This window comes from Misgurnus anguillicaudatus, chromosome 17 (assembly GCF_027580225.2).
Source record: "Misgurnus anguillicaudatus chromosome 17, ASM2758022v2, whole genome shotgun sequence".
Classification (NCBI taxonomy): domain Eukaryota; kingdom Metazoa; phylum Chordata; class Actinopteri; order Cypriniformes; family Cobitidae; genus Misgurnus; species Misgurnus anguillicaudatus.
The window spans coordinates 38,569,198-38,595,217 of NC_073353.2; the positions used below are offsets into that span (position 1 = coordinate 38,569,198).

General features: G+C 36.3%; 1 protein-coding gene across 2 annotated transcripts in view; it reads left to right on the top strand.

Annotated features, from left to right (window-relative positions):
• Positions 1-26,020, top strand: part of tbl1x (transducin beta like 1 X-linked) — a 58,071-nt gene that overhangs the window by 30,689 nt on the left and 1,362 nt on the right. The window contains exons 2-15 of one of the 2 annotated variants that reach the window (XM_055215392.2): positions 17,838-17,947; positions 18,352-18,376; positions 18,627-18,772; positions 19,360-19,561; positions 21,005-21,137; positions 22,604-22,742; positions 22,831-22,894; positions 22,982-23,079; positions 23,189-23,249; positions 23,606-23,727; positions 24,571-24,645; positions 25,275-25,387; positions 25,555-25,720; positions 25,914-26,015. In XM_055215392.2, coding sequence (XP_055071367.1) covers positions 17,906-17,947; positions 18,352-18,376; positions 18,627-18,772; positions 19,360-19,561; positions 21,005-21,137; positions 22,604-22,742; positions 22,831-22,894; positions 22,982-23,079; positions 23,189-23,249; positions 23,606-23,727; positions 24,571-24,645; positions 25,275-25,387; positions 25,555-25,720; positions 25,914-26,015 — 1,488 coding nt within the window. In that variant the 5' untranslated portion in view covers positions 17,838-17,905. The remainder of the gene's footprint in view (positions 1-17,837; positions 17,948-18,351; positions 18,377-18,626; positions 18,773-19,359; positions 19,562-21,004; positions 21,138-22,603; positions 22,743-22,830; positions 22,895-22,981; positions 23,080-23,188; positions 23,250-23,605; positions 23,728-24,570; positions 24,646-25,274; positions 25,388-25,554; positions 25,721-25,913; positions 26,016-26,020) is intronic. The other variant, XM_055215393.2, reaches the window with a different exon arrangement.

Here is a 26,020-nt window from a genome sequence, read left to right on the forward strand (position 1 = left end):
TAACTTTACAACACTTGTGTTTGTTTACTCATGGTTTATGAGGACACATGTGACTATTGTACTTGACTCAGCAGTAGACTATAACTTTACAACACTTGTGTTTGTTTACTCATGGTTTATGAGGACACATTTGACTATTGTACATGACTCAGCAGTAGACTATAAGTTTACAACACTTCTGTGTGTTTACTCATGGTTTATGAGGACACATTTGACTATTGTACATGAATCAGTGGTAGACTTTACCTTTACAACTCTTGTGTATGTTTACTCATGGTTTATGAGGACACATGTGACTATTGTACGTGACTCAGCGGTAGACTATAACTTTACAAGACTTGTGTTTGTTTACTCATGGTTTATGAGGACACATTTGACTATTGTACATGACTCAGCAGTAGACTATAAGTTTACAACACTTCTGTGTGTTTACTCATGGTTTATGAGGACACATGTGACTATTGTACTTGACTCAGCAGTAGACTATAACTTTACAAGACTTGTGTGTGTTTACTCATGGTTTATGAGGACACATTTGACTATTGTACATGAATCAGCGGTAGACTTTACCTTTACAACTCTTGTGTATGTTTACTCATGGTTTATGAGGACACATGTGACTATTGTACGTGACTCAGCGGTAGACTATAACTTTACAAGACTTGTGTGTGTTTACTCATGGTTTATGAGGACACATGTGACTATTGTACATGACTCAGCGGTAGACTTTTCCTTTACAACACTTGTGTGTGTTTACTCATGGTTTATGAGGACACATGTGACTATTGTATGCGACTCAGCAGTAGACTTTACCTTTACAACTCTTGTGTGTGTTTACTCATGGTTTATGAGGACACATGTGACTATTGTATGCGACTCAGCAGTAGACTTTACCTTTACAACACTTGTGTGTGTTTACTCATGGTTTATGAGGACACATGTGACTTTTGTACGTGACTTAGCGGTAGACTTTTCCTTTACAACACTTGTGTGTGTTTACTCATGGTTTATGAGGACACATGTGACTATTGTACTTGACTCAGCAGTAGACTTTAACTTTACAACACTTGTGTGTGTTTACTCATGGTTTATGAGGACACATGTGACTATTGTACGTGATCAAATTATAACACATGTGACACAAATTTGACAAAATTATTAACAAACCTCTTTGGGGGATGTGACTTCACTGACTGAAACGACAGGCTCATGGACAAGCTGCAAGACAGAAAAAAAGAGAAATGAGCTATAATGTGACTCAGCAGTAGACTTTACCTTTACAACACTTGTGTGTGTTTACTCATGGTTTATGAGGACACATGTGACTATTCTACGTGACTCAGCGGTAGACTTTAACTTTACAACACTTGTGTGTGTTTACTCATGGTTTATGAGGACACATGTGACTATTGTACTTGACTCAGCAGTAGACTTTAACTTTACAACACTTGTGTGTGTTTACTCATGGTTTATGAGGACACATGTGACTATTGTACGTGTGTGTTTACTCATGGTTTATGAGGACACAAGCCTTTCCGTATACTGTTAACACACAGGTGTTTTAACATGTTAACTGCGGAATCACATTTAGTAGGAATTACAATTTCACTTCAGATCAAATTATAACACGTGTGACACAAATTTGACAAAATTATTAACAAACCTCTTTAGGAGATGTGACTTCACTTCCTGAAACGACAGGCTCATGGACGAGCTGGAAGACAGAAAAAAAACAGAAATGAGCTATAATTTGACTTAGCGGTAGACTATAAGTTTACAACATTTGTGTGTGTTTACTCATGGTTTATGAGGACACATGTGACTTTTGTACGTGACTTAGCGGTAGACTTTTCCTTTACAACTCTTGTGTGTGTTTACTCATGGTTTATGAAGACACATTTGACTATTGTACGTGACTCAGCAGTAGACTATAAGTTTACAACACTTCTGTGTGTTTACTCATGGTTTATGAGGACATATGTGACTTTTGTACGTGACTTAGCGGTAGACTTTTCCTTTACAACACTTGTGTGTGTTTACTCATGGTTTATGAGGACACATGTGACTATTGTACGTGACTCAGCAGTAGACTATAACTTTACAACACTTGTGTTTGTTTACTCATGGTTTATGAGGACACATGTGACTATTGTACTTGACTCAGCAGTAGACTATAACTTTACAACACTTGTGTTTGTTTACTCATGGTTTATGAGGACACATTTGACTATTGTACATGACTCAGCAGTAGACTATAAGTTTACAACACTTCTGTGTGTTTACTCATGGTTTATGAGGACACATTTGACTATTGTACATGAATCAGCGGTAGACTTTTCCTTTACAACACTTGTGTGTGTTTACTCATGGTTTATGAGGACACATGTGACTATTGTACGTGACTCAGCAGTAGACTATAACTTTACAACACTTGTGTTTGTTTACTCATGGTTTATGAGGACACATGTGACTATTGTACTTGACTCAGCAGTAGACTATAACTTTACAACACTTGTGTTTGTTTACTCATGGTTTATGAGGACACATTTGACTATTGTACATGACTCAGCAGTAGACTATAAGTTTACAACACTTCTGTGTGTTTACTCATGGTTTATGAGGACACATTTGACTATTGTACATGAATCAGTGGTAGACTTTACCTTTACAACTCTTGTGTATGTTTACTCATGGTTTATGAGGACACATGTGACTATTGTACGTGACTCAGCGGTAGACTATAACTTTACAAGACTTGTGTTTGTTTACTCATGGTTTATGAGGACACATTTGACTATTGTACATGACTCAGCAGTAGACTATAAGTTTACAACACTTCTGTGTGTTTACTCATGGTTTATGAGGACACATGTGACTATTGTACTTGACTCAGCAGTAGACTATAACTTTACAAGACTTGTGTGTGTTTACTCATGGTTTATGAGGACACATTTGACTATTGTACATGAATCAGCGGTAGACTTTACCTTTACAACTCTTGTGTATGTTTACTCATGGTTTATGAGGACACATGTGACTATTGTACGTGACTCAGCGGTAGACTATAACTTTACAAGACTTGTGTGTGTTTACTCATGGTTTATGAGGACACATGTGACTATTGTACATGACTCAGCGGTAGACTTTTCCTTTACAACACTTGTGTGTGTTTACTCATGGTTTATGAGGACACATGTGACTATTGTATGCGACTCAGCAGTAGACTTTACCTTTACAACTCTTGTGTGTGTTTACTCATGGTTTATGAGGACACATGTGACTATTGTATGCGACTCAGCAGTAGACTTTACCTTTACAACACTTGTGTGTGTTTACTCATGGTTTATGAGGACACATGTGACTTTTGTACGTGACTTAGCGGTAGACTTTTCCTTTACAACACTTGTGTATGTTTACTCATGGTTTATGAGGACACATGTGACTATTGTACGTGACTCAGCAGTAGACTATAAGTTTACAACACTTCTGTGTGTTTACTCATGGTTTATGAGGACACATGTGACTATTGTACGTGATCAAATTATAACACATGTGACACAAATTTGACAAAATTATTAACAAACCTCTTTGGGGGATGTGACTTCACTGACTGAAACGACAGGCTCATGGACAAGCTGCAAGACAGAAAAAAAGAGAAATGAGCTATAATGTGACTCAGCAGTAGACTTTACCTTTACAACACTTGTGTGTGTTTACTCATGGTTTATGAGGACACATGTGACTATTCTACGTGACTCAGCAGTAGACTTTAACTTTACAACACTTGTGTGTGTTTACTCATGGTTTATGAGGACACATGTGACTATTGTACTTGACTCAGCAGTAGACTTTAACTTTACAACACTTGTGTGTGTTTACTCATGGTTTATGAGGACACATGTGACTATTGTACGTGATCAAATTATAACACGTGTGACACAAATTTGACAAAATTATTAACAAACCTCTTTGGGGGATGTGACTTCACTTCCTGAAACGACAGGCTCATGGACAAGCTGCAAGACAGAAAAAAAGAGAAATGAGCTATAATGTGACTCAGCAGTAGACTTTACCTTTACAACACTTGTGTGTGTTTACTCATGGTTTATGAGGACACATGTGACTATTGTACGTGACTCAGCAGTAGACTTTAACTTTAAAACACTTGTGTGTGTTTACTCATGGTTTATGAGGACACATGTGACTATTGTACTTGACTCAGCAGTAGACTTTAACTTTACAACACTTGTGTGTGTTTACTCATGGTTTATGAGGACACATGTGACTATTGTACTTCACTCAGCAGTAGACTTTAACTTTACAACACTTGTGTGTGTTTACTCATGGTTTATGGGGACACATGTGACTATTGTACTTAACTCAGCAGTAGACTATAACTTTACAACACTTGTGTGTGTTTACTCATGGTTTATGAGGACACATGTGACTATTGTGCTTCACTCAGCAGTAGACTTTAACTTTACAACACTTGTGTGTGTTTACTCATGGTTTATGGGGACACATGTGACTATTGTACTTAACTCAGCAGTAGACTATAACTTTACAACACTTGTGTGTGTTTACTCATGGTTTATGAGGACACATGTGACTATTGTACGTGACTCAGCAGTAGACTATAACTTTACAACACTTGTGTGTGTTTACTCATGGTTTATGAGGACACATGTGACTATTGTACTTAACTCAGCAGTAGACTATAACTTTACAACACTTGTGTGTGTTTACTCATGGTTTATGAGGACACATGTGACTATTGTACGTGACTCAGCAGTAGACTATAACTTTACAACACTTGTGTGTGTTTACTCATGGTTTATGAGGACACATGTGACTATTGTGCTTCACTCAGCAGTAGACTTTAACTTTACAACACTTGTGTGTGTTTACTCATGGTTTATGAGGACACATGTGACTATTGTACTTAACTCAGCAGTAGACTATAACTTTACAACACTTGTGTTTGTTTACTCATGGTTTATGAGGACACATGTGACTATTGTACTTGACTCAGCAGTAGACTGTAACTTTACAACACTTGTGTGTGTTTACTCATGGTTTATGAGGACACATGTGACTATTGTACTTGACTCAGCAGTAGACCTTAACTTTACAACACTTGTGTGTGTTTACTCATGGTTTATGACAGTGGTCTTCACTATTTTTTTCATGAGAGCCACACTGACAGGTCAGGGTCAATAGGAGAGCCGCCTTTACCACAAAGTATCAAAAGTTACATCCAGTCATAAAAAGCATATCTGCTTATCAATCTGTCAATCTGTTGCAATGTAATAAATACAAGGGAAAACCATTCTTTATCATTAACAGTCAAATTTATAACTGAGACAATATGATTTCCTTTAATGACAAAAACAGGATTTTAAATAATGCTAAGCATTCTTATAATATGCTTATGCAGTGCCCCCCAAACCACCAGGGGGCCACCTTTCTCATTATTTCATGCGGCGCTGCACAGAACGGTTGGCGAGTGACTATTACTGTGCGCGAGAGCAACTCGAAAGCATAACAAGCAGTCTTATCTCACGGTACTTTGATGTCATATGACGATCGCTCTGTGCAAGCGCTGCATGCGGTTGAACACGCTTCTCGACGTGCATCTTGATCTAATAGGTATGGTTTTCTAACAAAGTTAGCGTCCGGAGCAGAAAAGACAGAAAAAGCGCATGCCTGCATGATCATATCACTGTATTATTTACTGCCATGCGAGCCACAAATTAAAGCTTGCCGAGCAGCATGCGGCTCGCGAGCCGCGCAATGAAGAACACTGGTTTATGAGGACACATGTGACTATTGTACGTGTGTGTTTACTCATGGTTTATGAGGACACATGTGACTATTGTGCTTCACTCAGCAGTAGACTTTAACTTTACAACACTTGTGTGTGTTAACTCATGGTTTATGAGGACACATGTGACTATTGTACGTGTGTGTTTACTCATGGTTTATGAGGACACAAGCCTTTCCGTATACTGTTAACACACAGGTGTTTTAACATGTTAACTGCGGAATCACATTTAGTAGGAATTACAATTTCACTTCAGATCAAATTATAACACGTGTGACACAAATTTGACAAAATTATTAACAAACCTCTTTAGGAGATGTGACTTCACTTCCTGAAACGACAGGCTCATGGACGAGCTGGAAGACAGAAAAAAAACAGAAATGAGCTATAATTTGACTTAGCGGTAGACTACAACTTTACAACATTTGTGTGTGTTTACTCATGGTTTATGAGGACACATGTGACTTTTGTACGTGACTTAGCGGTAGACTTTTCCTTTACAACACTTGTGTGTGTTTACTCATGGTTTATGAGGACACATTTGACTATTGTACGTGACTCAGCAGTAGACTATAAGTTTACAACACTTCTGTGTGTTTACTCATGGTTTATGAGGACACATGTGACTTTTGTACGTGACTTAGCGGTAGACTTTTCCTTTACAACACTTGTGTGTGTTTACTCATGGTTTATGAGGACACATGTGACTATTGTACGTGTGTTAGGCTTGGGCGGTATCCAAATTTTGATACCATCAAACCGCCTCCCTATTTTACCCCGGTATACGGTATTACCTTGAATAATTATAAAATTATGACGTAAGGCTCAGACAGAGTCACCATAATGTTGGCTTGTGCCTAAACCCTTCAGAAACTGAATACCAAACACTAATACTGAAAAAAATAGCAAAATAACATGCACAACAATGTTAACAACTTTTATTAGCAACAACTAGCAGTTTATAAAAAGTTAAATACAAAGGTCAAACAGAATTAACCAGTTGCTGGTTAAAAAGTGATCTCTTAATTAGGCTATAGACTAAACGCTACTACAGTTAGCCATCTCATTCCAATTTCCAGGATCTTTTTGTGTGAAGTGAACAAATCCCTCACACTCAATTTTTCATAACTCGCCTTTTTGTACTTATAAACCAATAAAAACATTTGGCGCAAGGTCAGGGCGTTTGGTTTTGTGCACTCACATTGCATCAAGCTAAAATGTTATCAAAGCAAGACTTGAAGAAAATTGCTCAACATTTAAACCTATTTGCTGCACATTCCACCATATTTTAATGAAATAAAGAAATTCATCCTTCTGTTAACTTATATTTCTGCATATTCCAGCATATAAAATAAAAATATTTTTTGTAAAATCCAGCAATAAAATAATTAAAACGAAAGTCTTTCCTGGTTGTATTCCAAATTATTAACATTTACGTCTTTTAACAGTAAAGTGCAGATTAAGTTTTGTTTTTGTAAATCATTAGACATTTTTTACCACTTAATTAGGTTTTGTTTTGTAGAAAGCCTTTCTTTAAAGTGAATTTCGTTTTGTATAAATTGTGTCTTAATTTTAATAAATTTTTCATCAACCAATTGCATGTATTTAATAAATAAAAAGCAAATATAGTAGAGAATATAATAACCGTGACATGGAGGCACCGGCACGGCATTGTTCGCTTGCATTGCATTGTTAACTAGAAGGCACGGATCTCACCATAAATTAATGAAACTCATACATTAGCATTAAATATCTTTGCTGCATTCTTTCTAAAACAGACAAGGGCTTTCTCGCGGCTCGCATCAGCAGAGCATTGCATCGTCCATGTTTCACTTAACAGAAGTTGACACTTGTCTTTTTGAAAATTAAAAAAGTAATTATAATTATACAAAAGAGTTTGTATAGACGTTATTAGAAGGCACAGAGTGAGTTAGACCTGCCTAGTTGGCGGTGCGTCTTTTATGCATTCTGAAGGTGCCTGTTTTATCCATCGTGTTGCAGTCTATTAGGCAACATTCCGCATAAGATGCTTAGATTTGGAAATAGATTACATCTACATTTCAGTGCTAACTGATAAGGTGATGATGATCATCATCTTTCTTTATTATTTTTAGCACTACCTCAAACTTAAGCGGCTTCTCTTCGGAGCTGTCATTTTCTTAAATAAGCCGCGGCAATGTTTCAAATGAGCTTCTAATGAGACAAACGCCTTTATTTTCCACGCGATCACCTTACTCAAACCATTTTGAAACTAAGGAGTCATTTGTCCTCCGATTGCATAAGCAGCATACAAGCTCGTCGGCGACGCGTTTGCGGGAATGATGTTTCGGATGAGCCGGAGGCAGAGCAGCAGAGAGATGCGACAGAGTTGCAAAATTGCAGGCGCGGCTTGAAATAGCTGTTACTTCAAACAGCTTAAAATATTTTAAACTATTTGGTTAATGGCTCGATGGTAGGTAAAGAAAATTTTTAGATTTCGCCATCCCTAATTTAATATTTAATCCTTGTCTGCTATATAAGTTCATTGTTTTTTTTTAAATGCCGGTATGGCGGTATAGAAACTGATACCTTTGCTATTTTTAGATCCCGCGGTATACCATATTACCGTATTACCGCCCAAGCCTAACGTGTGTGTTTACTCATGGTTTATGAGGACACATTTGACTATTGTACTTGACTCAGCAGTAGACTATAAGTTTACAACACTTCTGTGTGTTTACTCATGGTTTATGAGGACACATGTGACTATTGTACTTGACTCAGCAGTAGACTATAACTTTACAACACTTGTGTTTGTTTACTCATGGTTTATGAGGACACATTTGACTATTGTACATGACTCAGCAGTAGACTAGAGGTCGACCGATTTATCGGCCGGCCGATTAATTGGCCGATTTTTTGGCATATTTTAAAAAATCGGCTTTGGCCGATTTTGCTGCAAAATTAGGCCGATTAATAGGCAGGCGCATCTGCGGGCACCTAAGCGCTGTTGTAGAACTCGTGACGCTGCCTCTTGCTGCAAGCAGATCGCTCTCGTCTCGTGTGTGTGCAGCCATGCCTTGTTCACAAACAGCTTTACTAAATGATGGCGGATCGCGCGAATTAAGCAGCCAGTACAACAGCGCGACGGGCTTATGTCTCGCGGTGCACTGTCCGTGCAGAGATTAGACTCATTTCATGTGATTAATGAGTGATGATGAGTTTTGTTTGCGTGACAGAGAGAGAAGAGCCGCGCGTGCACGCTTTCTGTCTCCCTGCTTTTATTACTCAAAACAAAACTGACTCGATGGCGAAAGGTCGGAAGACCAAATCATATCCACAAAGTAAATGTTTTTCGTGTTGTTACAGTAAGACTTTGTTTACAGTTTTGCGCTGCTCAGCCTGGATTAGAACACAGCGCGTCCGATTCGCGAACTGACTCCTTTGAACGGATTCGTTTGAATGAACGGTTGAAACAACAGATCTGTCCCAACACTAAACTCACAAGACGTCACTGTCAGCACAATCAGTCACTTATAGCGTCTCAGAAATGAGAATGTAAATGTGTTTAGAAAGATTTGCCCTAAATAACACTCTCAACTAAAAACCATAGACATTTACTATGTTAACTTTATGATGAATAAATATTTTATCAGGTCTACCAAATAAGGATTTTATCCTACAAAGCAATAAAAGCCATGGTAAAAAACTGATCAAAGATTATGACAGCAGAGTGTCAGGTAATATCTGTGTCTGATAAATGCATGGTGCAAAGGAGATTGTAAAACTCTTCAGAAAGACCAGTCATATATTTTTAAATACTTTGATTTAAATAGTGAAATTTTTGCATTTAAAAATATCTGCTAATAATGATGAGAACATTTTGATTATTATGTACATATAGAAAATCGGCCAAACATATCGGCCATCGGCTGCCCTGATTTCTAAAAAATCGGCATCGGCCAGAGAAAAAGCATATCGGTCGACCTCTACAGTAGACTATAAGTTTACAACACTTCTGTGTGTTTACTCATGGTTTATGAGGACACATGTGACTATTGTACTTGACTCAGCAGTACTCAACGAAGTAAGAGAGATTTATGGGTAGGGCTGGGTATTGGCAAGGGCCTCCCGATACAATACGTATCATGATACATGGGTCATGATACGATACGTATCACGATACAATACAATACGTTGCATGTTGCGATACATTGCAATACTTTTTCAAGCTGAACAGCTCTTTGAAAGCTGCAGGTATTTTTAAATTTTCTGCCATTTTCTCACTCCCTCTAACTTCTGAGACATCACGATAGTTAGCTGTATCGATATTTTTGCACAGCCCTATTTATGGCCAACACACACACAAAGAAAAACTTACCTTTGATGGGATTAATATATTTTCTGGTTATGTTGTCTTTGTCCTTGCCCTTTTGTTTATGGATTTCTGCATCTTTCAGAGGATTTGGTCTTCTTCTCCGATGACTCCGAATCACTAGAAAATATCATGTCAAGTAAATCTTTACAGATAAACAGTATAATTTTAATAAAGTGCTTAAGTTGAGAGAATTTGGTAATGCTTTGTTTCAAAATGGCTGCTTTTTCATATTCATAGTTACTAATATAAAAGATTTCATCATTAGCTATAAGTTATTCTAACTGAAATTGACACTGCATATATTTATTTAGTTGAATCAGTGTTTGTGAATTCACAATAGCATTATGCATTATTATAATTTTTAATTAGGGCTGCAATAAACTATTATTTTGATAATCGAATAATCTATCGATTATTAGACCATCAACTGATCATCGATAATTTTGATGACTAATCAGTGCGTTTTGAACTATTATTCAGCTTTTTTAATCAGTTAAAGTTACGTTTTACATATTCTTACTAATAATAAATGAAAAAGAAAATCACTTCAGCATATGAAATAGTTGTTTTAATGAATTTTGGGCAGGTCATTCTCTTAAGTTTTCAGATTTGTGTCTAGATCAAATTATACACAAATGCTTTCTAAGCATTGTTTAAATATATTTAAAAATTAAAATAAACAAAAACTGAGCAGCATTACAGACAAAATATTTTTTAACCCAAACATCTCTTGTCAGCAGTATTTAGAACCTATTTTCTAAAACAGACTATAGTATCTAAAAGAGTTACTACAATAACACTATTTATTATCACTATCCAAACTCCTAGGCTCGATAAAGGCTTTAATCTTTCAAAAATAAATCATCACATTACTGTAATTATATTGGTAACATTTTATAATAAGGATCCATAAATCATGAACTGATGTAAATGAATTCTCACTGAAATATGAAGTAATGCTGAGCATGTACTAGTTATAAACTAATAATGAGTCATCATTAACTATAACATAACTCAACACATAAATTCATTGTTTATTAATTCATTAACTAACAACTAAAAAACATGTTATGTTGTACTTAATGACGAATCCTTATTAATTTATAATTAGTACATGCATTACTCAGCATTAGTTCAGGCTGAAGTAAAAATAAGTTCATTATGATTCATGGACCCTCATTATAAAGTGTAACCATTATATTATTAATGTTATTATTATTATAGGTAGTACTGCATTCTCATTTATCTAATAAAGAGATTTAGGGTATTACCTCCCACCTAAGTGCTCCAACATGCACCATGTGCTCCCGTGAAAGGCAATATCTGTCTTTTATGTATTACACACGACAGCATTATTGGTTTTTAAGTGTTGTAAAACTTTCATTTGCACTTCGCCATAACCTGCGCTGTGTTTTTTCATCTATCTTCTTCTATCGCAGATTTGTTAGGGCTGCATTACACTCTAGCGCTACAGCGTCGTAGCGGTCAAATCACGATATTACATGCATTTATATTTGTTTAAGTCTAAATGAGATGAAAACGACCACTCGACAACAAAGATATGTGTCGACAATTTTATTTATTGTCGGCGTTGTAGACTAATCGTTTCATGGTTTTAACATGTAATGCAGCCTTGGAAAACCGTCTCATAATGCTTAATGTTTTCTCATCCTTGAAATTCGCCATATTCGCCATGTTTTATGGTTACTGCCACGGGCAAAATCATGTAATCAATGTTTTTTTAATCGAGGTCTCAAATCAAATACAGAAATCGTGACATGGTGAGAAAATCGCACGCTCCGTGGCCAGGGGAGCGAGAGACAATTGCCCCGTGTAGAGTTCACCTCAGCCAGCTTCGCTCAAACCGCGTGAACTGCGACATTAGAGAAAATTGTGCTTACTCAGATGTCAAACTACTGTATTATTAGGAGTTTGTTAAATGATCAAATAAAAAAATATATCGCAGCATTGTTTTTTTTTAGGCCCCGTGACATATTGGCAGTCTGCTGTGCCCAAGGCCACTTTATTTTACAATGATATACTGTATTTCATTCAAATTGTATTTCTTGAGTTGAGATCTACATCATCTTTGCGTCTCAGAGCTTATTATACATTAACGTTACAGTGCTACACGCCATTGCTAGAGTTTTAAGTTATTAAATAACATCAAATGAACATTTGACAATTGAAACTAACTACGAGTTTCAACTATTTGTAAAAAATAAAAGATATTACTTACTTTTATCCCCACAGATCCAGCTGCTGCGTTTGTTCTGCTGCAAATCTCCTTGAATGTTCCGTCAATGGCACTTGGCGCGAATTTGTGTGTAATCTGGCGCGAATATGTGTGTAATATGGCGCGAATGTGTATACCACGCAATACCAATTCCCACCTACAGGGGCACTGTTCCGAGTTCACACAGACACATCATGGTTTAAGAGGACCATGTTTATAAACGTCATAAAAAAGGTAGGGAGTGTCATAACAGTAAAATAGCGACAATACTTAATAAAAGTATTAATATAGTAAACATACAAGCATTAATAATTTTTAGAATTATTATTAGTCATTAATTATAACAATTCAAAGTTCCAGAATTACGAGACCACACAAAATGGTCTCATAAACCGAATGGTCTTGTAATGCTGGTATGTAAACCTGAAAATTGGTCTCATAAACCACATATGCCTACACACACACACACACACACACACACACACACACAAAATGTTATGTATAATGGTTTAATTTTAGAGCATTTATTTGAATGACAATAAACACAATCTTGTTATGTAATTATAAGCATTGGCCAGTGGTGTTATACTTACTTGATCAAAGGTCAGGAATCTACTGTAGATCAATGAGTCTGAATATCTCCAGGTCACTTCAAATGAAACTTGTGTGATTATTGACTGACCTCATGTTGTATCTGAACTGTACAAACTCTTATAATAAGAAAAGATCTGTGTGAGAATTTAGAAATGTTCCTCTTGTGCTTGACAGATGTAACAGCGTTTGTGTGTTTATTACTACATGAGATGAGTAGTTAACTCATTTCATGTAGACTCGTGACTAAATCTCAACTGTGTCACCTCTGCATGGACCTGAATCTGAAACCTTTATATTCACACCAAGACCAAATCATATTTTATCTAGCAGGATCTTCCTGAAAGTGTTGGTGGTGGGTTTTAGATTTCAGTGTTTGTGTTCTGATGATAAAGCCTTTAAATACAGACAACACCAACTAGTCTGGATATTGTTGCTCACAAAGTTGTGTGTCAGCTTGTGGTTTGTGGTCAGATCAGATGGCAGTGATGTGTCCACTTTATAAAAGGATAATGTAGATTGATATAGCTGCTGTTTTCTTCAACATATTTTTTTGACCTTATTGTTTATTCTTATGTCTAATCTTGATATTTACATTTATGTATTTGATCTGAAAAGAAGCAGTTATTGATAAGATGCTCTTTATGAGCTTACAGGCCTAATAAATACAAGTGCATACCCGTCATGGCATTGACGCATAGTGGATATTTCATACATATTAAGTGTTTTTCTTAAAAGTGTGTCGTATGATTCATCTCTAAACCGTATGCAAGGACAGTGAATGGGTTAAAAACATCAAGATGAAGAAAACAGATAATGAGAGCAGTAAATACAGAACACATCTCCTCCTACACTTCATCTTGTCATGAAGAGGTTATAAATAGCTTTAGATTTGCACACAGTTGTAAATCATTACGACTGACTGAGTTAATGGTTAATAGGATTGAAGGAGAGAGAGTCTGATTCAGGAGATTTTCTGTCAGATTTTACTTTGATTTGAATCCAGCTATAACTAACCTGTTAAACGGGTCTGGTTTTGTAACAGAGAAAGACTTGATACTCACCCAACAGTCTCTTATTATTTAAACAATATTGGCATGAAATTAGGGATGTCACGGTACCAAAAATCTAGTAGTCGGTACCAAAACCACAAAAAGTACTTGGTACCCAAGTCGGTACCACAGTGTGTAAAAAAAAAAAGAACAATTATACCTCAACATTATTTTTTTTATTAAAACATTTCAACATTATAGAAAACTTTTAAGAGCTTCTGTTTAGGTTGTCTGTGTTAATGTTTGTTGACTTTTCTCCTGACTCTCTTGGTGTACATCCTCATCTGGCTGATACTGTTAAAAAGAGAGAGAATAAGAAATACATTTTATTTATTTAACATACTGTCTGACAATGACTAATAAATCAGCTAAAGCTACAGGTGCTAAGGTGCACTTATAAACACACGCACGTGCACATACACATACTCTGAATGCAACCATTAGTTTAATATCACTCACATTGTTGCAGGATGAAAATAGTTATTAAAAGCCCTTAACATTTTAATACTTCATCCAGTAACATTAGGCTACTTTTTGCTGACAGGATGACTAAATGGCGATGCATGGTCGCCCATTTATAAATAGTTTTTAAAGTTGCAAATGCAGCGTCATTAACAAATAACTGACTTACACAATACATTAACATCTAGCATAAAGTTAGCTGGTTACACGGCATTAATGACAGCTGCCTCAAACAAACATAATATAGGGTCTGGGTTTCAGTATAAAATTAAAGTTTTACAGTTTGTATATAATGTTAATGTGAATTAAAACTTACCTCGAATTCTTTAAAGAGATTGGGGTGTCTGTCTTTCAAGAGCTTTGCCAAATTCTATGTTTGATAGCGACAAACAACTTTAGAAAAGCTGTGTCTGAAACCGTTCCCTCGTTCACTATTCCCTATATGGGGAATGACAGTTGAGTCCACTATATGGGGAAGAAGCAAATGAAAATGAGTGAGCGGTTTCGGACACTGACGTAAATATCATGCGTCAGAGCTGTCGCAGAGATTCATCATAAACACCTGTGTGGCTTTATTGATTGTACTGTGAAATGGTAAAGTTTACTTTCTATGTTTTTTTTACATTTGTCATGTTTATTCTATTAGTTGATAATAAAGAGAGCAAACAACTGGTTATAATATTTATTTCTGCTGTTTATTTATTGTTTAATAAAAATGTTTATTAGATTTTAAATAAAAGATAACGCAATTATTTTTCATTTGTTTATTTTCAAAAAGCAGTAAATAACTGACAAATTATAAACCTAATTGTTTGGTGTTTACTGTCAGTATCCTTCAGCAGATTCAAGTTACGCATTCGTCTCCCATTGCATCATGGGAAATATGAGTGAACGAGTGTACATCGAATGTACCCTCAAAATCAGAGTGCATTGTGGGTAAAAAGTAGTGAATGAATGTAGGGAATGAAGTTGTTCACTCAGGTTTCGGACACCACTACAAAATGGCCGACACCCGATATAGTGCACTATATAGTGGATAGGGAGCGGTTTCAGACACAGCTAAAGATTCCCGTGTGCTCGTAAGAGGCGTTATTCCTCTTCTTTAACTCTTGTGGAGCGTCAAATACACACGCGCGTATATGCTGCCCCCATCAGTCCCGGAAGAGTATTGCAGCCTCGGTACCTCCGGTACCAGAGAAAGCAGGTACCGTCAAGTTTAAAAAAATGTTGGTATTGACTTGGTACCGAAGTATCGGTTCTCGTGACATCCCTACATGAAATCATGCATTTTTTTAACCCTTTACTAAGGTGACATAAAATTTTTGCTATATATTTACAATATTTTTATGATCATGAACACAACATTGTGAATATCTAATTTGAATATCTCATATTTTAATTTGAGTTTCCTGAAGATTGTGTTATTTTGTTGTTGTTTAAAATAGGCTATAACCAGAATTCTATTCAGTAAAGAAACCTGACTAATCAGTTTAACTTGTAAACGTGCCAAAGACTGCATTGATGCAGTAGAATCTGGTTTGTGGCTTTATTAAATGCAAAAATGATCCAGAGTCAGTTTTACATGTCCATTTACAACCCTTTATAATGAAATGGTCTATTATTACCTTATTTGAAAGGGTCATGAATAATAATGTTGAGCTCTGCTCTGATTGGCTGTTTCTCCTTCAGTAGCTCTGTGTGTGTGTAAACAGATCTTATGTTTGAGTCTGGATCAGATTTTGAGGAATAATCAATTTTTTGGAGATTGTTAATGGAAGATTCTGAGTGGTAAGTTTCTGTTTTTTTCGCTATGGACCTCCCAAATGTAACTGTAACGTCAATATCTAGCATATAACATTAACTAGCATAGTGCTAACTCTGTTAAATTTATTGTTTGGGGCGTACATCTTGACTGTAACGTCACAGTTGGTGTTATGTTGAGATTGGTCTGTTTTCCAGCGGTCTTTAGCATGCACAAGGTTTAAATAAGGAGGAGGAAACAATCATGTTTGAGGCTCATGATATGTCATTACCAAGTACAGACCTCTTATTATTCATCTATACCTCACAGTAAATGCAGTTTTACATTCTGCAGCACCTTTAAAGGATCAGCAGCTAAATTTAGATCTTCAACAAAACAACGCTGAAATATTGATGACTGATGCACAACGACTCGCCGCTCAAACAGACAGATTTCACACAGATTTTGTAAATGTATGAAGCTCTGCTGTGAAGGCAGCATTCATTTGTCTGATGTGGTTTATGTGTCAGGTCTCTAAATACAGCAGAGAGTAAAGTACATGGGAGTTTCACAAGTGTTTGTGTAAATGTGTGTGATTTGTGATACTGTAATGTTGCTGAAAAGACACACGTGATTGTTACATCTCCATAGCAACATTGTTTCAGATGTACGATGGGTTAAGATGATGCTCACTGAATCTTTATCTTTAATTTATTTTGCAATATGAGAACTTCTGGATGACTTCACCAGACAACTTATAAAAGCTCACTTTAAGAGGAATTAACTTTTTTGACTTGCATTTTTTTGTAAAGCTCACTAATTTCTTATAGATTTTCTTCTGTTAAAGCTCTGGCAAAATAGTGTTTCTTTTAAAAAACAAGCTCAGTACGTTCTGTGATGTGACACTTGCAGATGCATGTATTGCAATGTTGATGCTGAAACAATATATTGTGCAGTCGTATTGTATATGCATACATGCAGACAAAGTGTGTGTGCAATTAAGCAGGAAGTGGGCAAGTGCTGAGGTAGCGTAGGTGATGCCTTGACCATCATAAATTACATTTTACCCAATGAAATAGTGTGATCACTTGACCTGTTCAGTTTCAATGTTTCGTACTGTAAATAAATGAAAACACAATAATACACCTAAGGCTGTGGTTTACTATGATTTTACCACCAAAGTTCACTTATAATACTGCTTAACCGTAGTTCATTGACATTGATTGCATTTGGTATATATTGTAAGATCTGCTGTAAGGAGGATTAAGTGTGACTGTGATGATCGGTGGGTTTGTGGGTTCATTGGTCAGATGTCGCAGTATCTGGTGATTGACTAAGCAGCGCATTTTTACCCGGCAGAGGCGCTCAGGAGAAAATGGCTGCTTTAGTTCTTGTTTGCACATCTGTTGGATGTGACCAGCCAGGAGAAAATGAGTCTCACGTGTCTCATGAGAAAAATGTAAAGAATCTGTTGTGATGGTTAAAACTATTTGATTTGAGGACATTTTGTTTTTATGATTTCATGTATGTAACATGTTGTCTTTTAATGTTTTGTCTTTGATCTCCTCTTGCAGATCGGGGCTCATTCTGAGCTCCAGTGTTTCTCATCTTCTCAGGTGAGCTAAGATGAGCATAACTAGTGATGAAGTCAACTTTCTGGTGTACAGATATCTGCAGGAGTCAGGTAAATATCTTAAGGTTTATCATAAACTTATGATTACATGTACACACGTCCCAACGGCATCTTAAGGGCACTTAATAGATTGCCATTGGTCACTAGATGTTTATCGTTCACACGCTGAGACATGCGCACATGGACAAGACTTAGAAAAAGCCGGTTAAGGTGTTTACATGCAACACAAAATCGGGGTAATGAGCAAAAAACTACCTGTGCCGATCGGCTTTTCCCAATAAAAGAAAACCGTTTTGCGTTTACATGACAGCACATGTTATCATTTTATTAAGCATAATCGTCTGGCTGTGCATGTAAACGCACTCAATGATGTTAAAGATATAAAATGACAGAATATTGTGAATATTTAAGATGAATATGTAATTGAATCTCCATTTAATCTCATTGCTGTTTAGGAGAAGATCATTCAAGAGATCTTGTGTGTGTGATTTTTCTTTCTTATGGGATTGTATAGTTGTGTTTAGTTCTGTGTGTTGTGATGGGTAATAATAACAGGTGTAAATAAATCCTTGACATAAACTCAAATAGTTCATTATTTTATCTACCTGCATGAATGTGTTTAGTGTTGGTTTATGTGTCACATATTTACTCATTTTTTAAAAGACTGTGTGTGTGTGTGTGTTTGTGTGTGTGTTTGTGTGTCTGTGAGTGTGATGTGTTTTGTCTTTAGGTTTCTCTCACTCTGCGTTCACATTCGGCATTGAGAGTCACATCAGTCAATCAAACATCAACGGCTCGCTGGTTCCTCCTGCCGCTCTCATCTCTATATTACAGAAAGGACTTCAGTATGTGGAGGCTGAGATCAGCATCAATGAAGTAAGACTCTTACTGATGGCATTTCTTGGAGCAGACCTTGATCTTAAAGTCTTAAATGTCTTTTAGCTTTTGATTTATTTATACAGAATTAAAAACATGTTTCAGACAGGTCTATTTTTCTATAGTGTTATTGTACACTAGGCTTGGGCCGGTATAAGATTTTGGTGGTATGATAACCTTTAGCAAAAATACCACGGTTTTACGTTGTTGTGGTATTGCCATTGCAAAACTAAAATGTGTTATTTTCAAATGCCAAATACTTTAAAAAAATATAAAATATTTTCATGATGTATTTTAAATGTAAACATCAAATCAATCACATGACTTAATGATTTAATGAATTTTGTAAAAACACAGCTCATACCTTGGAGATTTTATGGGCTTTGAAACCTTGACTGTTTAAAACCTCGGTATACCTTGAAACCGGTAACCGGCCCATGCCTGTCCCACACTGTGTGTTTGCTCATATAACAAACATGTGACCCAAAATGCTCTCAAAGTTTTGTGCGTCAGTTCAGCTTGTTGACTTTTATATCTGAATGTTGATTATGATGATATATTTAATATGTTATTAATTGATCTGTTAGGATGGCACAGTGTTTGACGGTCGGCCGATCGAGTCTCTGTCACTCATTGATGCTGTGATACCAGATGTTGTCCACTCGAGGCAACAGACGGTCAAAGACAAAGTCACCCGACATCAGCAGACCAACACTACACAATCTCACTCCATGAAGAACGGCAACGTCTCAATGAATGGTGATGAGAACGGCACTCATGATGACCTCAGTAAGTCTTTCATTTACTAGAGAAAACCACTTCAAACCTATTTATCATCATCTGGGGCCTCATTTATAAACGTTGCGTACGCACAAAAGAAGGCGTACGCCACTCTCTACGCAATAGTTGTTATTTATAAAAAGCAAACTTGACGGGAAAATGTGTTGTCCGTCACGCAAGCTCTGACCCAGGCGTACGCACAAAAACGGGTGAAATGAGAAATGGCGACACCGACGGCAGATGGAAGAAACACGTGAAAGTGAAAGTAAAAATGACAACACTACCCCTCATAAATAACATGAAGACTTCACAAAGCAAGTCTTACAATTAACAGCCTACATGAACACCCGTTTGATCGATCAGCAGTGAAACAAAATAAATAAATCGAAAATTACAACAAAAATTCAAATGAACACATATTTGCTAAAAGAAAAGTGAAATATGTTCTGCAATAATATTGGCATGTTGTGCAATTCATCCTCATAAAGAATATAGTTAACAGAACGAAATAATGTACAAAACTGATATTCCCGTCTGGCGGAGCAGATATAGATGCAATTAATAGACAGATAGATAGATAATTAAGGAGATATATGTTAGATAGATAGATAAATAAATAGATAGATGTATTAATTGTCCACTGGGGAAAGTTGTTTTCATAGTAAACCATATCTTCATAATCTACGGAATTATGGTATTCATGCATATGCCTTTAGTGTGTTTTATTTTTGATAAAACAATATATGGCGTATGTCTCAACCATTCAGGAAGCAACAAGAAATTACATTTGCGCTGAACAATGTCCCATTTCCACGTCGATTATTACCGACATCTGTAGCTTGTCAGATGCAATTAAATGAATGGAAATAAAATGCCCCACTGTGCCCTCCAAACAACGTTTTTCTCCTCTTTTCCCCCTCGCCAACGATAACTTCTACTTCACATTGAGTGAATTTACGTTTTTTTTATTTCCTCTATGTGTTTGCCATGATTTCGCAATCAATGCATATTAACTTGTGGGCGTTTCACAGACTATTTATGGGCAACTATGGGCGTGTCATGAAGCCGCAAAAGCTGCGCTACATTTAGAATTGATTGTGATTTATTAAGGGAAAAATGCGTAGGATGTGCGTACGCACGGTTTTATAAATCCGAATATTTCTGTGCGTACGCCCGTCCTATGTTTCATCCGTACGCCACTTCTGACGCAAATCCTACGCAAAGTTTTATAAATGAGGCCCCTGATGTTTATATGTTACTAATCTGTGAAATATGATGTTTATTCATAATTGGAAAATGACATATTTTAATTTAAAACCACATGAATTTTATTTCATATAAGTACAATTCTGCATTCTCTCTCTCTCCCTGTCTCTCGCTCTCTTTCTTTCACTAAATGAAGCTCTGCAATGCATTGTGGGTTAAAACTGATCTGTGTTTTCTCTCTGCCAGATAATCACATGGAGTTTATGGAGGCGGATGTTGAGATTCAGATTCCTGCCAGCAGGGCGACAGTGTTGAGAGGTCATGAATCAGAGGTGTTTATCTGTGCATGGAACCCTGTGTGTGATCTTCTGGCTTCTGGGTAAATCCTGCAGCTCTTAACCTGACATTAAAATAAAATAAAGTCAGCACTTCACTTGGCTCGTTGGCCTTGTTCTAAATCTATTGTGCCTTCTAGTGTAGGAGAGAGTGGGGCACAACCTAATGGTTTTTTTGGTTTTGGCTCAATCATTAAAAAATATTTGAGTTTGATTAATTATATTTTTACTCAAGCAACACACACATCTCTGCTACAAATGAACATTTGAAGTTGTTTCTATTACTTACCATTCAATAACAATTACACCAAACGTGACAGAAGTGCAAACGTTACAACTTATCCCATAGGTGGGGTTAATTGTAACAGGCGGGGTTAGTTATAACGCTTGCTTAAAAAAATTAAGTTTGCATGCAAATATTTCAATACGGTTTTGTCTATATACTTGAAGTGGATATTGTTTATATATATCTGTCTTTAATAGACGTATATAGTCATTCATCCAGCACTTTTATAACAATAGTTCAATTATAAATGGATACAAATGTCTAAATATGTGAGAAAAAGCAGCACAATTATGACAAAACTTTTTTTATATGAGACCCAGTCTGTAATAATCATACTAAAGTCTCAAAATCAAAGTCTGATTTTATCCATTCATTTCATTATGATTTTAATCTTTGACGTGAACTTATTCAATTAATATTAAAGATGTGAACAAAAATACATTTGACACACCATTTTTGATAAGACGGGCACATTTATTTTTTTGGCAGCCAGCAATCATTCATGTGTAGCCTATTTAAAACAACGGCGAGAATTGCGCTAACATTAGCGGTTTTCATATTGTTAGTGCTGAGGGGTTAACACAGCGTTACAACTAACCCCACTGGGTGAAAATATTCTCAAGCCCACCAAAAAAGAAGTTAAGAGCTGCAGACATATTTCAAAATGATACTATGTTTTAGTCAACACGACACTTAATATGACATAACATTGGTTTTGATATTTTACACACCCAACTCAGAAACCGATAAAAAAAATCTACTTGCATGCCACCAAAACACTCGTTCATCAATAGCTCTTTATACCTTTCCGTACATTTGCGGGATACTGTCTTTTGGCATTGTTGACCCTGTGCATTAACGTAAATTGTTTGTGTTACAACTAACCCCGTGTTAGTTAGTGCCCCGCGCACCCCTACTTGCTCAACAATATCACAGATGTCCATCATCATTACCTCACCAGAAAAGTTGGATATCTTCAATTTTTACTAACTGTATGTATTAGTCGGAAAAAACTAAAATGGCAAAGTTAACAAATGTTTGTCTGTTGAATATAAAGAAGTGTATGTTATGCCTGTGTACAGAGTTCACCGCTGCCCTCTGCAGGTCAGGAGGAGCGCTGCTGTTGTGTTAATGATGCAGACAGTATAAACTGGGGCACAGATCAATGTGATGTGTATTTATGTCTTTGTTTCTGTTTCTATAACTGTGACGTTTGCTCGGCAGCTCTGGAGATTCGACGGCTCGTATCTGGAGTCTTAATGGAGCGGGCAGCAGCTCGACTCAGCTGGTTCTGCGTCACTGCATCAGAGAAGGAGGTCAAGACGTCCCCAGTAATAAAGACGTCACCTCATTAGACTGGAACGTGAGTGTCTCCATCTTTATTCATGAGTTGCTTCTCAATGCATCTCTCTCTCTCTTACACTGATTCTTATGTGATGCATTCTCTGCAGAGTGATGGAGGTCTTCTTGCAACTGGATCTTATGATGGATTTGCAAGAATATGGACAAAAGATGGTGTGCATGCTGCTAATAATCATATAACACACAAGACAAAAGTCAGAGGTGTTTGTTAAAGCTTCATGTGTTTATGGTGTTTTATAGGAAATCTCAGCAGTACACTCGGTCAACACAAAGGTCCCATATTTGCACTCAAATGGAACAAGAAAGGCAACAGTATATTGAGCGCTGGAGTCGATAAAGTAAATCTATATTTCACTAAAGTCACACAAGAAATCATGTGGAAATGAGTTTCACATCTGGGTTTGTTTATAAGCATTCGTCCATTTCATGTTTTTCATCTTTTTTCAGACGACAATCATTTGGGATGCACACACAGGTGAAGCCAAACAGCAGTTTCCATTTCACTCCGGTGAGAAATCATATTTCTAATCGGTTTACCCAACAGTAAAGTTTACCTGATGTTTTAATGTGCACATATCATCTGCTAAGCGATCATTTTGTCACCTTTAAGAGTTCACTGGCATATTTATGAGATCAAAGCTAGTTAACATGAACTGAAAGCCATTAAAACTAATTAAACAGAGGCAATACATGTTAAATATGGGTGTTGATTAGAAATCCATTGCTTTCTTAATGTTGGCATTGTTTTTCCAGTAAAAAGGACCCCAAGAATCATTTATACATCTGATCCTAAGATGGGTCATGGGCGGGGTGATCTTATCAGTGATGTCATCGCATATATTGACCAATGTCTGTTGTCCACAGCTCCGGCTCTGGATGTTGATTGGCAGAACAACACCACGTTTGCCTCCTGTAGTACAGACATGTGCATCCACGTATGTCGTCTAGGAAGTGAACGACCGCTCAAGACCTTTCAAGGGCACACGGTGAGCAACACAAGTTATATAAGTTATACAGTAAATCCTCCTGAAAACGTTCTAGAAAAAAAATCCTGATTTTTTTTCTTACACAAACGCATTGCAAAAAACCCCACTTATTTTTTCTTTTAATTTTTCTTTTAATTTTCTTAATTACATCCATCATGATTCATGCAGTTAAAGGTTATGAGTTTTAAATTAGATTTTTATGCATCTACTAACATTTTTGGATTGTCTAACATTTGAGGCAAATGGATTGCACCATATTTTCTTATTCTCTCTTCTGGGTGTGGCTTTCTTTTAATTATTAGGTAACATTTTACAATTGTGTTGTATTTGTTAACATTAGTTAATGCACAATGAACTAACATGAATAATTGTATTATCAAAGATTAATAAATGCTGATAAATTATATTCCTTATTGTTGGTTCATGCATTTTATAATGGAAACAAATACAATCTTATTGTAAAGTGTTAGAAATAATTTTATCCAAAAACTTCTCAGCATTTGTCATAGAACATGAATCGAACATAAGAAGTCCTGGTGTCCAATACAAAGGACATCAAATAAAAGTTGTGTTTCAAAAGGGTCAAAATGATTGTACATTTCTCAAATGCTGCTCAACTTTAAGTCTAGACTCTCGTGTTGAAAAAAATAACAATTGATGATTATCAAGAAAGCATCATTTGCAAAAAAAAGTATTACTTACTTCCCTTGTTGCCATAAAATATGAAAATTGCAATTTTTGTTATTTTGAAAAGAAAGTTTGTGTGCTCTGTACAAATATGTTGTTGTCAGAGAGGATGTCCTCTTGACCGTGAGCTAAAAACTCTCAAACGTTTGATTTCAGAATGAAGTGAATGCCATTAAATGGGATCCATCAGGAACACTGCTGGCTTCTTGTTCAGATGATATGACCTTAAAGGTTTGATTTATCTTCTGTTTTCTAGTCTTTATTTAAATGTTATTGAAATGTGATTATATTTGTGGTTACATTTAGATTTGGAGGGAAATGATTTCATCAGTGATTGTAATGTAATTAGGTTTCATGTAAGTAGAAAAGAGAAGATGTATTCGTCAGTTTGTGATACAAACATGAGTTCACTGTGAATCATTTTAACTATAAAGAATTAGTTCAAGACTTCACACTTTTGATCAGCTTTTACAGTATTTCAATTTTATATGAACATTTTCTGTTTTATTTGACAACAGTGAACGTTTAGTTAAAGTGATGATTTATCAGAATCACAGTAATGACATAAAATCATCTTACATAATGGAAAGAAGATTCTGAAAATATAATTTTCATTATTTTAATATTGACAAACATCATGTCAAGGATTAAAATCAATGAGTGAAAGTTTAAAGCTCCTCATCTCATCGTTAGATTTTGAGACTTTAGTCTGGATTTCACAGATAGGATCAGGATCACATACAGTATATATCATCTAAATACTAAAGATGTTAAGAATGGTTTTGTCTGTTTGTGGGCTGTTCATATCTCTTCAGTGTTATACATTATTAAGATGTTATCTGATGTTTCTCTTACTGTAGATCTGGACCATGAGGCAGGATTCATGTCTGCACAACCTCCAGGCCCATAACAAAGAGATTTACACCATTAAATGGAGTCCTGCAGGTTCTGTTTATAACGCGCTGTTGGCCAGGTAACAAACAAACATCATTTGATCAGACGTAAGCTTATAACTATTATAATCTTACATTAAAAAAATCACATCTGTGTCAGGTAGACGTCATTAACACCCTTAAAATAATGTGTAGGACTGATAACATCCAGTTTGATCTTGACATGACTGCTCTCTCTGTACTTCAGTGCATCTTTTGACTCAACGGTTCGATTATGGGATGCTGAAAGAGGACTTTGTGTTCACACGCTGACTAAACATCAGGAGCCCGTCTACAGCGTAGCGTTCAGTCCTGATGGAAAGTTCCTGGCCAGCGGCTCTTTTGATAAATGTGTGCACATCTGGGACACTCTGGTCAGTTTATATATTCATTAACAAACACCAGAATTAAAACTTCTTTCACTTCTTAAACATTGAGCAATTCCCATAATGTGTCTTATAACATATATCAATATTATGAAGCAACTTTACTTAATTATTGACATTAATATGTGATTTGTTTTATGTGTTGGATGAATGAACTTTATTTGTGTTGATTTGTCTTCAGAGCGGATCTCTTGTGAACAGCTACACAGGAACGGGTGGAATATTTGAAGTTTGCTGGAATAGTGTTGGAGATAAAGTTGGCGCGAGTGCATCGGATGGTTCGGTACG